Source organism: Opisthocomus hoazin, chromosome 8 (assembly GCF_030867145.1).
Source record: "Opisthocomus hoazin isolate bOpiHoa1 chromosome 8, bOpiHoa1.hap1, whole genome shotgun sequence".
NCBI classification, from domain to species: domain Eukaryota; kingdom Metazoa; phylum Chordata; class Aves; order Opisthocomiformes; family Opisthocomidae; genus Opisthocomus; species Opisthocomus hoazin.
Window position 1 is genome coordinate 11,074,651 of NC_134421.1, and position 17,006 is coordinate 11,091,656.

General features: G+C 37.2%; 1 protein-coding gene across 1 annotated transcript in view; it reads left to right on the forward strand.

Moving 5' to 3' along the window:
- The window catches only part of PARPBP (PARP1 binding protein), a 62,028-nt gene that overhangs the window by 26,377 nt on the left and 18,645 nt on the right, over positions 1-17,006 (forward strand). Inside the window, exons 7-8 of the mRNA XM_075428298.1 lie at positions 10,942-11,125; positions 16,416-16,594. Of these exons, the coding sequence (XP_075284413.1) occupies positions 10,942-11,125; positions 16,416-16,594 (363 nt within the window). The remainder of the gene's footprint in view (positions 1-10,941; positions 11,126-16,415; positions 16,595-17,006) is intronic.

A 17,006-nucleotide genomic window follows, 5' to 3' on the forward strand; every position in this document is an offset into this window, starting at 1 on the left:
TCATCCACAAACTTGATGAGCATGTGTTTTTATCACGGAATCACTGCCAAAGATATTTAAAAGAAAAAAATGTTTCCAAGATAGGCCCCTATGGTACTCAATTTGTTGCTGGCCTCCAGATACAGTACAACATGTTTACCACCTTCTGAGCCTGATCATCCAACCAGTTTTTAACTCATCTAGTTGACCATCCATCCAGACTGTAACATCCAGCTTGTATGTTGAGAATATTTTCTGACAGCGTTGAAAGCCTTGCTACAGTTAAAGTAAATGGCATCCACCATTTTGCCCTGGTCTGTAAAGCTCGTCATTTTGTTATAGGAGGCAAACAGATTGGTCATAACTTACACTTGATAAATCCATGCTTACAGTTATCAGCCACCACCTAATCCTTCACATGCCCAGAAACATTTTCCCTGAGGACTTCTTAAATTATATTCTCAGGGAACGTAACGAGGCTGATAAACCTGTGGTTCCCCAAACTGTCCTTTTTGTCTTTTGCAAACATTTGGTTTTTTCCATTTGTCAGGGACCTTGCCTGATCCCCATGACCTTTCAAAGATGGTATGGAGTGGCCTTATAAGACATCAGCCAGTTCTGTTAGTGCTTTTGGATGCAGCCTGTTTGGTTCTGAGGATTTCTATGGGCTCAGTTCTATCAAGTAAACCCTGACTTGATCCTTATCCACTGCTGGTAGTTGTCTGAAAAGTTTCTCTAATCAGAGGTCTGGAAGACCGTGTTGGTGAAGACTTGAGACAAAGAAGGCATCGACTATCTCAGTTTTATCTATGTCCACTGTTGCAAAATCTGTTTCAGCGAAGGTCCCTTGTTGTCTTTGTTCAGCCTTTTAATACAAAAGCAGCAGGTGAAGCTACTTTCAATGTTCCTTACAAGTCTCAACTCTAGCTGAGCTTTGACTTTCCTGACAACACTTTTTTTCCCTAAAGGCTGCTGGGCAATGTTTCTAGACTATTTCTTTGTAATCGGTCCCTTCTTCCCCATCCTGTGTAAAGCCTTTTTGCATTGAAGCTCTGTCATCAGTTCACGTTTTAGCCAAGCTGGTCTACTGATATTTCTACATATTTTCCTGAGTATTGTGATGCATTCTTCTTGTGCTTGTAATGTGTTGTCATTAATAACATGTCAGCTTTCCTGAGCTCCTTTGCCTTTTAGAACTTTCTTGCATGGAATTCCATGTACCAGTTCACTGAACAAGCTGAAATCTTCACTCCTAAAGTCACAGTCTATACTCTGCTACCTGCTTTCCTTGCTCCCCTAGGATCTTGAACTTCATTACTTCATGATTGCTACAGCTAACGCTGCCATTCATTTTATTTTTATTTGTGTTTTTTTTTCTCTCCACATCCTTGACCAATTCTTTCTTGTTGGTGAATAGCAGACCTAGCTGTGTCTAACCCCTTGTGTTGCTCATCCACTATCCCTGACACTCTGTAGAAATCTTGACTGCTTGCATCTTATTGTGATGTTCTTCCAGCAGATGTTGGGGTTGGTGGTGTCAAAGTGCCCTGTAGGAACCAGAGTCTGTGATACAGAGCCTGCTGAGAGTTGCTTTAAGAATATTTAGCCCGTTTCCTCATGTGTGTTGGGTTGCCTATAACAAACTCTGACCCTGATTCACAAGCTCTCAATGAGCCTCTTGTCTTGTCTAGTAGAGCAGCTTCTCCATACCTCTGAGCTGCTCCTGCATATAGAAAGCACTACTCCACCTTGTCTGTCCAGAAGAGCTTACTGTATTCATTCTTTGCAGCACTCCAGCTCTGGTCAGGCTGTCCCACCATGTCTTGGTTATTCCAATGAAGTTATATTTCTGTAACCCCAAGAAGCGTATATTGCTTTTATCTTGTTTTATTGTGTTTTACTGGATAAATCTCTTTACACTGGTTTAGAGTATTTGCAGTGTACTGTTTTTCAGTAAAATACTAAGAACTTAGACACTCTAAGATAACTCTTAGCATCACTGAAATGTAGAATAATTTGGTGTTAAATATTTACAATGAAAATTACTGATTATATAGAATGAAACAAATTAAGACTATATCACTATCTGCCATGTTAATAAACATTGTGCTTGTGACTTAATTAAAAATGTTCTTGTGTTTTGAAGAAATAATATAATATCGGAAAGGCTTGTCTAAGAAACTAGCTATTTTATAAGGAAAAAAAAATAGGTTTAAACCAGGGTCTTATAATTTCCCCTGAAAATCCTTGCCTCTGAAGACTAATATACTTTAACATAATTTTGAAGTAAATGATCTGCTTTACCTACACATTTAACTTTGTAATGGAAATACTGATATACTTTAATCTAAATTTTGTCTTCATTTAATGTTGAGAATGTTTTAAAATATATTTAGAAGTAAATAATTTTTAAAAAGAAACTTAATTGTGGCTCAAATTGGATTTGCAAGAAAATAGAAAACTTTGGTTGAAAAAGCTGATCTTTTTGAGAAGTTTGACTTAAGACATCACAGCTGAGACGTGGTACCTTGAATGGTCCAGTTGTACAATACTGCATTTAATTAAATTGTGATTTTTGTAATTTGCTGTCCCTTTCCTTAACTTGATAATTTAGGCTGGTGCTGGAGAATACACTGACCATAATGTCCTAGGTATTGAAATTTGGGTGTAATCCTTTAATTAAAAGGAAGACATGAAGGCTGTGATACTATGGCACTTTTGTATTAGTGCTGGATTGAAAAACCCTACCTTTATGCCATCATACAGATATCAAACTACTAGTTCATCTGTTTCCTGGCCTCCCTTTAATCCAGGCTGGAGAAGCAGTCTGGCAATTGCCTGATCATAATTCCAATCCTGATACTTTTCAGTAAATTACAGGAAAGTGATTACATCTAGAGGGAACTATTAAGTTAGGTATGTTATGGTGGAACAATGGAACTATAGCATAGAATGCCTGTGGCTACTCTTGAAGAATCTTATTCTGAGAAGAATATGTGTATAATTTTATAGTAGCTTCATCACCAGACTTGAGCATTGCTTGGTATGGAGAATGTCCAGAATTGATCTTGGTGAGAGCAGATAATGAACGCCAACTTTGTTTTTTGCAGTAAGTTCTTGGGAAGGTGCCAGATTTTTTAGATGGTAGCGCTTCCTGAGGAAGAGTTACTCTGGTTTCTTCTACCAAGCTAAAAGATAGAAATATTTGGCAATACAGCAAAAGTGGTAGCAGCAACATAGAAAAATACTTAGCAACAGGATTCTTTTTTGTTGTGCTTTTATTGTGGATCTAATAAACTGCAAAACTCCAAAGGGTCTAAGGTAGGATCTTCACCTAATATTTGTTTCTGTATGGGTTAAAATTGGAGTAATAATGCATGCGTCCATTGTTTGAGGTGGAATTTTTGGGTACTATGAATGTTTTTATATAGTTACTTTTTTCTTTTACAGACTTATGTAAAGTCTAGACAAGTTCGCTGATACAATTTTATTGTTGAAATTTTGAAATCTATATTAACATGAACTACTAATTTTTTTAAATTTACACATATAACATAATTGGGTTTGCTTTAAAGGAACAGTTACTGCTCTGTTTAGAGTATTTGTATTTAGTATTGTTTCTCAGATAAATTTTGTCCCAATCTTCTACCCAAGTAGCTGAAGCTCTAGTTGACATCCTGCTTCTTTGCATTTCAGAATAGAATTAGATTGCTACTTTCTTCATATAGTTCTAAATTTAAAAAATGGATAGCTGTTCAGTTCTTATCAAGTTCTATAACAGCTTCCTAAATCCATAACAAAGAAGGCTGCAATCCCCTCCCAACCCATGATAACTGTTTGCAATCTGTTTTAAGACACTTGTTTCCACAGTGCAAGTCGGATAGCTACATATTTGTCATCTAGTTTTTACCTCTGTTGGAGAAATTGAAATGAATGAATACAAATGTTAACCTTAGTATAATAGAATTTTGATATATTCTTTTCTGTTCTTGGAGTAGCCTTCAGGAGTCTGTTCTACTCTGCTTTTTATCAGGTTTTGAATATTGTCCATATCCTTAACTCTTCTTCCCACACCCGGTATACTACTTTAGTCTTTTCCACAAAAGATGTATTTCCAGAAAATAAAGCGCTTCTGCATCATATTAACTTCGCACACTAAGGCCCCAGTTCTGTAAGAAGAGCTCTTGCCAATGTCATTTAGATTTTAAGTAAGCAGAGGAGTTTGCTTATGTGATAATCTCAGTAGGAACAAAACAGACAAGGCACGCAATTAGTTTCTTAGAAATTAGCTAACATAAGAAAAGATGGTTTGATAAGGAAAGTGAGGTAGAAATAGATAGGACTTGGACACAGATGATGCAAAGCAAAAGGGTTCAAGCGGACACAAGATCTGAGAATATTTTTAGTAGAAACAACCAGTAGCAGAAGATAGGATATATAGAATGCCTAGATAACAAGTAGAGTTTTACATTTTACTTTTTTTTTTTTTTAAACTCCCTTTAGAAGCACTGATGCAAATAAGGCATTTTTAGCATGTGATTCATTTTATCTTCGGGTAGGTATCTGTTTTTCTCTGACTGCAAGACAGGTGGGATAAATCCCACCTGAACTGTATACTCTTCTAGTGCTAGTTCATACTGAAGATGGTAGGATGTTCGTTCTGTCAGTTGATCTAAAATGTCTGGGAACCTGCTAATTTAAAAAAGTTAATTGAACACTGTCTGTAAAACTAAACACTTAAAGACTGCTGGTGAAGTCTTAGTTCAGTCACCTGAGATGCATGTGTTAGCATAGTCTTTAATTGTGCGATCACATGTTTTGCCCTCACCCACCTGGCAGTCCTGGCTTTTGTGGAGAGGAAATAAGGGTATAAATTGAGACTGTTTAATGGAAGATGGTAGTGTTTGTTGGACCCTTTCCAGTGGCTGAAGCCAATGAAGAATAGCGCAGGCCATCAGAGAAACAAATGGGTGCTTGGTTCTAGGTCTCTTCTCCGATGGACTTACTATGCAATACTGGGCAGACATGCTGATGGTCACACATGGACTTTGCTGAGTCCACTCGGTGGAAGATTACCACTGCACTGCTGGATCCAGGCTTTTGTATCTGAACATTCTCTGCTGGACAGTGAAAATGGTTTTCTAAAGGGTTGGGGGTTTTAGAGTTTATAATTACTCTGATGGATTTTCTTTGGTTATTTCTATTGCAGATAAAGAGAGAAGTGGGTTTTCTAGTGGAGTTTTCTTTCAGTTTGTACCTTTTAAACAAATATTGTTGCACATGACTAAACAGAAAATCATATTAGCATTTAAAAAAATGCTATTTTACAACATCTGTCATAGTGGTAATTGGCAGGTGTTTACTGCTAACCGGATTTGATAAGAGTCCTCCTTCAGGATGATTTAAAAGACCTTGGATGTGGCACTGAAGCACTTTGTCTTAGAATATTTCATGTCAGCAGCTCATGATCTGAATGAAACATAAGAGAAAGATTGTTAGCAGGCACCCTGACTGGAAAGGGACAAGGTCTCTTCAGTTCTCTATTGCCTTAGACAAATGGCACATCTTTGTTTAATGTATCAAGTTCGTTCTTGAATTCAGTTAGGTTTCTTGCTGCTCTTTCAGAATTAAGAACAACTGAAATTCTTATCTTTTGCTGCTCTGAAAATTATCTGAAGGTAGATAACTTTGTACATGTTATTCTGTATTCAGAACAAACATTTGCTGCCCTTCTAGCTGTTAGGAACTGCTATGTGGAGAACAGTTTTCAATCTTGTTCGTGTAAACATTTTTTTTCTCTAGTACCAGATATTATAAAGCTTAAGTTCAACTAATTTTTTACGCGATATAAACCTATAAAAGAATAATATCAGAGCAATATGGTGTAGGGTGTCCTTTTTGTTGAAAAAAACAAAACAAAAAAACCACGAACAAAACCAAACAAAAAAAACCCCACGAACAAAAATTCCCCCAAATACCAAGATACATTTTTACTACATTTTCCATTTATCTCTGTGCTTTTAGTTAATCTTTTTAAACCTCACTAATAATGAAGTTCTACTAGTGGGTCTGAAGTTACCCAGGTAACTTATTTGATTGCTTTAAATAGAACTAGTATATTTATTGTTGAATTAATATATAGTTTCATCTTCAAGATGGTTATTTCTTAAGATATTTTTTGATCCAGGGAGTTGCCGTTTCTGGGAAGAGGGTGGTACTCTTTGCACCACAGAAAGGCCTCTATAAACATGGACAAAGCCCTGTCCATCTCTGTGCTCTAGATGGCATACATAAAGAGATCCAAAGAATGCCTCTCCTACTGAGACCCGCTTGACTGTACTTTTTGAAACTGCTAGACGTGGTTATTAGGGCTTTCTTGTAGTAAGCTTTGAAATATTCATGAAATAGCACAAATGAGGTGGATTCAACATTTTATAAGTACATTCAAGTCTAATAAACCCCTCAAAACATAACTAACTTTGTTATATACTGGTGTAAAATGGTGTAAGATATGGCACAGTGTTTCAGTACTAATCCACACACATTAGATCAACATTTTATGTCTTGGCCTGTTTATACAAATTCTAGCTGAAGTGTGAACAAACTTTTCCTTTTCTTTCTTCCAGTTAGTACTGTGTATATCTGATGGGTGACTGGAACTCTTCCCTGGAAAAGAAGGAATACGGGGAGTAAAAGAGATTAAATGAACTTTACTTCTAATAGCAAATATCTTTAGTTGGCATTGGGTAGTAGAGACAAAAAAGCAAACACAGAAAATGTTTTTATCACAGATTTTTTTATTTTCTCAGTGAAAACTACAAGGTAATGGAGTCATATACAGAGCATAGCATTTAAATTAAGAGTATCATTATCTTAATTAACTGATGCCCAGTACTATATGTATAATAATACTTTTTCTTCCATCATACATACATGTGTATGTATGTTAAATGTGTGAAAAGTATAACGATGTAGATAAGCTCAAGATATCAGTAGGCAGAAAGGACTGAACCTGACTTTCAAAGACAACTTCAGTCAATTGATTCACCTGCTTGTTTGTCATGGAGTTCTAGGTTCAGCCCAGTGTTTATGGAATAGATACTACTCATTTAATACAATGCTTTTCTCATTTGAGGGTATTATTTTGGAAAATGACAGTCTAGGGTTGAGGGAAATAAAGCAGTTTGGCAAGAAACATCAGGAGACTTGGCTACAGTTCCTATATGCATCTCTGAGACAGAACTTTTCTTCAGCAGTGCTCTCTTCTTACCTCTTGACAACTTGCACTGGATGATTTCTTTTTCCCCTTGAACTTTTCATTCTCTTGTGGTTAGACTGAATTGTGGGTTTTAGAGCAGAGGTACACCAGCATATTTCTACCCCTCCCCCCCCCCCTTTTTTTTTTTAAACTATGCTTTCCAAGATCTGAATGGTTCATGACTTCTGTGCAGAGAGACTTCACGTGGTGACTTTTCTTTTGGCTAAGCGCATATGTTGTGCTTAAATTTCTGTAAAGCACAAGTTTTTGTTTAATCAAGCCTGCAAATCTGATGTGAATTGAATAATCTTTAATCTGTAAAAGTTAAAGCTGAGCATTTTGTGGAATTATTTGGTTTTGACCTGGAAAAAAAGCCCAAAAAAAGCTTCAAGTTAACTTCAGGTTCTCAAAGTTATTTACGGGAGTGTTGTTCAGCCAGAATAAGCCAAAACAGCAAGGTCTCTGGCTCCATTCCCTCTGTGTATTTTCACAAAAAAGAATATAAACAAACTAGTTTTCCTCTGACTCGGTTCCTATTTTTACTTAGCTTTGCCCACTTATTTTATATTTTGTACGAATGTAGACAGATGGAGTTTCATTTGATGGAGTTTCTCCCAGCTAGAATTCTAAAATTCATCTTCAGAATTTAATGTGTACAAAACATACCTTTCTTTCAATTTGCAAGGTGTCCTTTCAGGGTAGGTAGGCAGGGATATGGAGGAAGTTGAAGTCATCTTCTCACTCTTGGATGTGTCACCTTCAGTAATAAAGACGTTGTCATTGCTTTGGGCGGTTTGTTTTTTTGGTAGAGCTGTGATTTGCAACATCATAGTTATATCTAAAACTTGTACTGTAGGTGTCAATAGCAGTTCAAGAGTTCAGGGTGTGTGAATAAATATGGGGTCATTTTGTGCAGTTCATGGTATAGTTAAATCAGAACTATTGGTGTCTAAGCTAGATAGACTGATGTTAGCACTCAACATGCTGCATTTCTGCTCTAATCTGGGCTACAAACCGAACTCCTAGGAAAAAAGATAAGTAAAACTTCAGTAATTCTGCTGTTAAAGGCAAGATTTAACAGGCTATCCAGTTATTAGATGTTGCAGGAGAGTGGCTAGTGTATCTTAAAGTCTGGGAAAAGAAGCTGTAGTTTAATGGGAGAGGGAAGATGGATCATTGCAATAGATCATGAAGCAGATAGACTGCAAAGAAAAAATTTTTAGACCAGGACATCAGAATGAACATAATTGATTTTGTTTCTTTTACTGCTTTTACCTGACATTATACTTGGGCTTTGTAAAACTTAAAAATCTGGCAGGAAATCAGTCTCATAACTAAGCTTAGCATCACGAGCATGTCTAGCTTCATAGGAAATTTTTTATCAAAAATTGATGTGACTAGAAGGCTGGGGGGTTTTTCCTTGTTTTCATTTAATTTTTTGAGTTGCTACTGTCACCACAGAGAATCTATGTTACTTTAAAGAGATGAAAAGTGATTGTACAACTTCAAAAGAAGGGTCCATAAGCACAGGATCTTACCTCCAACACTGGCAATAAATACATGCCTTGTAAGAACAGAGAAAATGTTTGATATATCTCCTGAGTGCTGTCTCAATCTCTAATTTCAGTTCAAGGTATTTTCTGAATACAGAGTTCTACCTGTTTTTCCTGGGAAACTTTTTTAAAGAATGTGTCCTTGTGCCTTTTGTTATGATTTTATTTCTTCCATTATTCTTCTATGTGTTATCAACTGGTGTTCAAAGGCGAAAATAACTGTGTGTGGACAAGTAAGAGGGGAGGGAATCAGTTAAAAAAACACTATAAATTTAAGCTAGAAATAAAATAGACTACCACACTGAAGAGGCTGAAGAAAATAAACAGAAAGAGAATGAAACTGAAGACCAAAGATAATGGGTAATAATGAAGTCCTTGTATATATGTGATGTTAAACAGAAGATAAATGATTGCTTGGTGAGGTGAATCTTGATTATGATCAACTTAGTTGGTCTGGATGGTAGGCTCATGTTCTGAGAAGGCTAGAGAATTGATTATAAGGTTTCCAAACAGCATGCACCTTCAAAAAGCTTTTGGGAAGAGATGCATTATGATGTAGGAGAGCTGAGTGGTTCTTGTAATGTCATGGGTTTTTTTATTTGCCCAAACTCAGCAATGGTAAAACAGTCTTTCACTTAATGCTTTGTGTAGGTGCTGGGCAAAATTATTAATGTTTAAACTCAAGGGGTTTATTTCATCTCTCACTAAATCTCCATTACAGTAGTCAAGACACTTTCTGTCTCAATGCAGGGGTTTTTTTGTCATGTCTGAGATAAGATCTGTCATCCCCTAGCTAATTTGTTTAACCTGGTTAATAGTCATAGTTCATAGTGCCTCATGACTAGCGATTCCTATCTTTGTACCTCCGTATAGCTTTTGCCTCTACTCACCACGCATTACATTTGCAAAATGAGCAGTGCACTCCTAACACTTGCATCTTTCCATTCTTGCTATGAGACTATACTCTTGTTATAAGCTTTAAGTCATTTGATTTTACTAATTTTGAACAGCAGTGTTCAGGGCACTGCTTGCAACCCCTGAGTGGAAAGATGCACTTATAAATGGCCAGTGGAATTCATGGAATTCACAGAATCACAGATTTGTAACTGTTTCTTCTCATTCACCAGGTCTGGGTAAATCAAGGCGCACTGTCACAAGAGCCTCGGTCCCTGTAGCCTTTTTTGGATGCAAGATCTTTGGGTTTTCTTGTGATTTTTCAAGAACTGATTTTTACATACTCAGGATAATGCAGTCTACCTGGCAGCCTGTTATATTTCAATTTTTATAGAATATGTGGATCTTGCATAGCTGAGGGAGCAAGACGTGGTGTAGTTCTCCCAATACTGGCTATTGGAGCATCATCAGTACAACTATAACTGCTAATCACAAGAGTTTCACTGGGGGGAGACCTGGTAGTTCTAATCAAAAAGTGATCCCAAATGCAGTTTATCATACATGCAGTGTAGATGGTTCAAGGTACAGAACCACAAAATGAAATAAAGCCTAAATATGGTTTAGGTGCACTTGCAAAATGCTGTCTTATCCTTCTGTAAAGCCCCTATATCAGTTGGATTAGACTATTTATATTATGTCAAACTGCATGGACATTTCATAATTAGGCTACTAAATTCTTTTCTGTAGGCATTTTTTCTAGCTGATGAAAAAAGATTAATAGTGTGTGCCTTTATGGCAAACAGTAATTAGACTAGATGAACATCACTATCTATTTAAATAAAATTGAAAGCAGATTGATATTCTGAAGCACTTTCACAAAGCACAAATGACTCAAATCTAATAGGCTGTTAAATTGGAATGCGTGTTCCAGTGAAACGTTTTGTGTAGACTTAACGGCTTATGAGTGAAACAGTAACTGTAGGTTTAAAGAAAGTACTTTTCTTTGAACTTTTATGGAGAAGTTAGTTTTGTGTTGCAGCTCAGAGTATTACTAAATGCTGAATTCATTACCTTATAATTTTTTTTAAGCAAACTATTATGTTGGACAATACTTCTACACTGCTGTTTGATTTAAAAGATCAAAGCTGTTCTCTGAAGAGTTTTGATTAACTGTGGAGACTGGCTATGTTCAACACTAATAGGTGTACTAAAGTGCTGCCAAGATTAATGTGGAGATGACCCTGTGCCTATTTTCAGAATTGCAGGGGGGCGAATTATGTCAACAGTGAAGATGCATTTGATAAAAGGCCGAAGCAATGGGGATCCTTTCTGTCAGGCAGTAGAGGAAGTTGTACAAGATTTGGATTTGAAGATTAAAAATATTGTCGATTCACAACATGAAGTCTTGACTGACAGCACTACTGGAGTGAGTCCAGCACGGGTAATGGGACTTCTTTTGTTCTTTTTACTATTTAGCTTTACAAGAAAGTAAATGTCTCTTGCTTGTTTTCTTTCTTTTTTATTTTTTAAAGGACTTTATGTAGAGTATTATCTTTTCCTAACAGTACAGAGCAGTGTCATTTCCTCTACAATGTGGTTTTAAACTTGTTTAAAGACTTACTCTTGAGGATTATGGTGTGGATTTCAAAAAGCTGATTTACTTAAAATAAACTGCTTATCTCAAAATTGTAAAGAAAATACTCTTCAAAACTTAATTTGTTTGTCCAGTTGTTAAAGATGTGGATACTTGTAAGTGTGAGGTTTCCCATTCATTTCAAGGTAGTAGAGCTATAAAAAATTTCCAAATAAAGAAACTCATGAAAGTGGAACTAAAATTTGAGAACATGTATAAGTAATTTTGATCAAAATACACAGGTTTTAATTAGCTTAGTGTCAAGTATTTCTAAGGGTAAAGCATTCAGAATAATGGAATAAAGTCCAAAGCATGGTAAAATGTGGAGGGGGGCAATAAAAATATAACCCCGATCAACATCTAAGTTTTTCTCTTTTAGTGTTTCAAGACACTAATGAATCTATTAATGATTTTAGTTTCATGGATGGAATCAGATTATTTCAAGTTCTGTAAGTCAGGTGTGGAGAGCAGGCTCTCTATTTGTGGTTTCTGTGCTTTGAATCTACTCAGGTTTCGATTGTGATCTTTTTAGTGATGAAAACATCAACCAGCTTTAATTATTTGATTTTTACATTGATATATAAAATGTCTAATGTCATGTATTTTTGTCTAGAAAACGTTTTAAAACTTAGACTGTTTGAACGTGTATACATTGTTAAAATGCTTTGTTTTGTGAAATTGCTGGAGGTACCCCATGGTAACATAAGATTTCTAACAAATTTTAATCAGACTTCCAATATACTTTTTCTTTTCTAAGACTTAAAACCAGACAGACCCTAGTGGCTAATTAAATTGGTTTAAATGTGTGTTTCCACTGAGAAACTGGAATATATTTCATCTTCATTTTCCTGTTTCCCCTGAATCTTTCATCATTGTATTTCCCTGTTTCCCTTTCGTATCCTCCTATTTTTGTCTCTTCCCCATCTGAAAAAATAGATCACTGTTATCAGTTCTGTCTTTGTTTAGCTACTTGTATTACTGATAATTTTTTTTAAATTTAGATCATTATAAGCCAGGTAAAACTATTTTAATAAAACTTCGTTACTGAGAGAAATTCACAAAAAAAATTGCTTTTCCAAAATGGTTTGTGTTTCTTATTGTTCTGTATAGGTCAAGTTCATAGTCTCATGACTGTGTAGAAATGTTTACCAGTATCCTTGTTAAGGCAGAAGATAGTAAAGATGGCTGTATCCTGAGGTTGTTAGGTAGTGTGGTCAAACACTTAATCCCATTGAGAGCAGTGTGAAGTTAATATTTTCCTCGAAATGGACACCTGAGGGCAGCTTATGAACTCAAATATATTACTGTGAGTCTGTGGTTCTATGTTGAAGTTTTTGCCAATTCTTGAGTTAAAGTTAATTGATTCCTGGAATATCCCATTTACTCATGGACAGGCAGATTCTACTACAGTTTTTTGTCAGTGAGGAAACTTCAGTATGTAGCAGAGGACGATGGCCTTTAAGCTAATCCTTTTCACCATACTCACCACAGTATGGATGTAACTGAGAGCCATCGGAGATGACTGTGGTCTGGATGTGACTGATGTGCCACTTGGCTTGACAAATCTAGTGCTGTATTTGGTTAATGTGGCAAGGTTTTGGTATCAGGGAGGACTGCAGGGGTGGCTTATGTGAAGAGACACCAGAAGCTGCCCCTGTGTCAGAGCCAGTTGCACCTGGGTCCAAAACAGACCTGCCGCTGGCCAAAGCTGAGCCAATAGGCAGTGGTCATAGTGCCTCTGTGATAACATTTAAGAAAGGGTAAAAGCTGCTGCACAGCAGCAGCTGGAAGAGAAGAATGAGGATATGTGAGAGAGAACTCTGCGGACACCAAGCTCAGTGAGAAGGAGGGGGAGGAGGTGCTGCGGCCACCAGAGCAGAGATTCCCCTGCAGCTTCTGATGAAGACCATGGTGATGGCAGGTTGTCCCTCTGCAGCCCGTGGAATTCCACAGTGGAGCAGATATCCACCCTGCAGCCTGTGGGGGACCCCACACTGTAGCAGGTGGATGTGCACTGAAGGAAGCTGTGACCCTGTGGAGAGCCCACACTGGAGCAGGTTCCTGGCAGAAACTGTAGCCCATGGAGAAGAGCCCACGCAGAAGGTGGTTTGCTGGCGGGATCTGTGACCTCATGGGGGACCCACGCTGGAGCAGTCTGAGCAGTCTGTTCTTGAAGGACTGCGCCCTGTGGAAAGGACCCATGCTGGAGCAGTTCTTGAAGAACTACAGCCTGTGGGAGGGACCCACGCTGGAGCAGTTTGCAAAGGACTGTATCCCGTGGGAGGCACCCCACACAGGATCAGAGGAGGAGATGAGAAAGAAGGAGCAGCAGAGATGAAGTGTTAGGAACGGACCATAACACTCATTCCCCATCCCTCTGTGCCACTCGGAGGAAGGCGATAGAAGAGTTGGGAGTGAAGTTGGGTCTGGGTAGAAGGGAGTGATTCTATTCTGATTAATTGGGAATGAATTACATTAATTTCCTGAAGTCAAGTCTGTTTTGCCCATGAGGGCAATCAATAAGTGAATTCCCTGCCCTCTTCTCAACCCCACGAGCTTTTCATGATATTTTCTCACCATGTCCTGTTGAGGAGGCAGAGTGATAGAACAGCTCAGTGGGCACCTGGCAGATAGCCAAGATTGACCCACCGCATTCCTTTGTGAGGCCTGAGGAATTAGAGAGAAGGACAGTAGTTGAGAGAGGTAAGGGGCAAAATGTGGACTGAACATTGCTAGAGAGTGGAATAAGTGGGGAGAATTTTTGGTTTTGTAATTATAGTGAAGGGACAAGGTGTGGAGTGTGTGTAAATTGTCTGCCTTTGTTAGTGTTGTGACGATACTATTTTGGTATGGGGAATTCTTTTTGATGTAAATGAAGCTTGTGAAGATTGGTGGGTCAATGTGTATTTTAACGATAATTCCTAAATATGTGATTCACAGAGTTGAGAAGGTAGTAAAGGGAGCTTAGACAAATGGTAAGAGACTGATACCTAATTGCATATTTTAGTGGAGCTTGACAAGGAAGAACATTTTGCTAAGCCTATAGAGAGATAGGTTACCACTGGTAATTAAAAAATAAAACAACCCCCCAAAAAAACCCTACTAGTTTTCCAAATGAATTTGAGCTGGGAAAAAAAATGGAGCATCAGATTGTCCTATTAAGATCTCAAGACAGCAAAGATTAATTCTCTGGGCTGAGTTTCTTGTATAGCTTGGGTTTTTTATTCTGTTTTGGTTTTTACTTTATGAAGAAACCCCCAAACCTTGATGCAAATAATTTTTCAGAAAAATTCTATGTTCAGAATAACTTCTGGTTTGATAGTATGTTGTATTTTTTAGTGTGTAAGACATTGAATCACTTCTTTGAGTGCAAATTTAAAATACCATCTTAGCAATAGAGCTGAAAATGATGCCTGCACTAGCTCCTGGGAAGGCTGCTTACTCATAAAATGTACCTGAAAAGAGTTACATTGTTAGAAAAATTTGCTTTTCTCCTGGCAGTGGCAGTTTTCTTCCATCATTGCACAGTTTTCCTGCAAATACCTGTTTTATAAGAATTTAGAGCTCCAGGAAAAGTTATTACTTTATGCAGCAGGAAGCACTACTTTGTGTTGAAGCCTGCATGAGTGACTAATAGGAATTATGATTAATTTCTTCCTGAGAAAATTACTACTGTAAATGGAATCTGGCTGGTGTTTCTGGAACTAACCAGAATAGTCTGGAGTAGTCACAACCCTTGAATGGAATGACTGATCAACTGTTTTCTTGAAAAAGTAATGTGAATAATGATTTTAAGTTTACTAATGAACAAGATTTTTGTGGCAGGGATTATTGTATTGCCAAAAGTTCTTATTGTGCCTTGAACAATAAGATTTTAGTTCATGGTTAGTACACAAAGTTGCTGCTGTTGTGCCACATGAGATTTCTGAAGGTGATCTTTTAGCTGTTAGGAGGGCATGTTGTATTCTAAAGATTTTTTTTTTTTCCTTTGTTTATGATCAGTCAAGATGATGCCAAATTTGTACTTTTCTCAGTAAGACAAATTTACCGTGACATACATGACATTTAATAAAAATCTGTTATGTGGTGATGTAGTGACTGAAGAGGTTCAGAATAAAATTTGAGGAAATTAAATGGTACTGAAATAGGCCAATTCTGTAAAGCCAAGTAATAACCATTTCTGTAATTGCTATTTCTAGCTATTGATTATAACTTATAGTAGCTGACTGACACGTGTTGCTATGGTTTCTTGAAAGCTACATACACTAATTAATGTAATCAAATAGAGAGAGAAATAGAACTTTATCATTTCAAGACTGTGTTTAAAAGCAGTTAACTGATTAGATAAATGCAGTTCATTGTATGTCCTGTCATTCTGAACAAAGTCAGGCTAGTCAGTGTTTCTGTGTATTGGTAAATAAGAAAGCCTATAGTTTTGAACATCTACTACTGTGTATTAAGCACTAAATTTCTCTGTGGATCTCCTAGTAATTTTAAAGAGAAATACAGCAAACTTGCAATTCTTGCAGTCCCTTAGTGGCTATGGAGTTCTGCATTTGTACTGCTGACTGTAGCACTGAGCACTTCCAGATGTGCATTATTATTTTCTTTAAGGAATTCTTTATTCTTGTGGAAAATCGTGTTGAGTTCATCCTGTTCCAAACACCAGGAGACTGTGCCAAGTGCCCCTTTTGTCAAATCTTGATGGAAATCTCACTTTTAATCAACTGCTTTAGCAGATTCAGTTAGTCAGAGGAGTTGGATTTCACCAGAATGTATTTGTGTACCCCAAAGCACTCAAATTGGTTGTGAGAAAATAATGTTAATTTCTGCTGTGTGGTTTCAACACAGATTTGTATATTTGTGTGACTTGCTCATCAGTGTATACCTCCAGCTGGCAGCGATCTAAATGCTACTAATGGTTTGGGATGAGGAAGAAGCTTTACCATGGGTGGGTTCCCCATAAATCCTTACTGGGAAAGGGATGAAGGGGATGCTCACACCTTGTGCTGGTATGGTTTGCTTTTGGAGATGAGCTATTGGTATGGCTTGCTGACCCTTTCTGTTATATGTTCTTTTAAATTGTATTTACTTTCAGCCAAAATTGCATTCCATAAATCGTGGCACCGCGTATTGTGGCAGAGATACTGTAAAGGTCTTACTAGTTCTTCTGGATGACGAAGCTGTCAATCCTCCTACTCAGAACAAAGCAGAACTATTATATGACGATGAAAGCTTAAATTTGTTTGGAATCACCTCTGTTATGACTCTCTTCAGGTGAGTACTAGAAGGTTTTTTTGTATTTGTGTTGGGTTTGTTGTTTCGTGTTTTGGTTTTTTTTACAGCTGTTATACTGAGTGGCTAACAAAGCATTGATATTACTTACACAAAGCAAATGACCAAAGTGCAGTCTGTTGTGAGGTTAAGTGTAAAGGGAAAGCATTCTTAGAACAGTCTCAAATTTTCAAAAGTATTCTACCTCATCATTCAAATTTTCTGTATCATCAGGATGCTTTTGTAATAGGGGCTGTTCAAGCTAGTACATTTCTGGGCTGCACAAAACCTATGAAGATTTCAGAAAACCTTCTGAGTACTCACCTCTTCAGATGAGTTTGAACTCCCAAGTGCATATACTGTCTGTTCAGTAGCTAATTAGGTTACTGTTCAATTTGAAGATGCCCCCTTTATC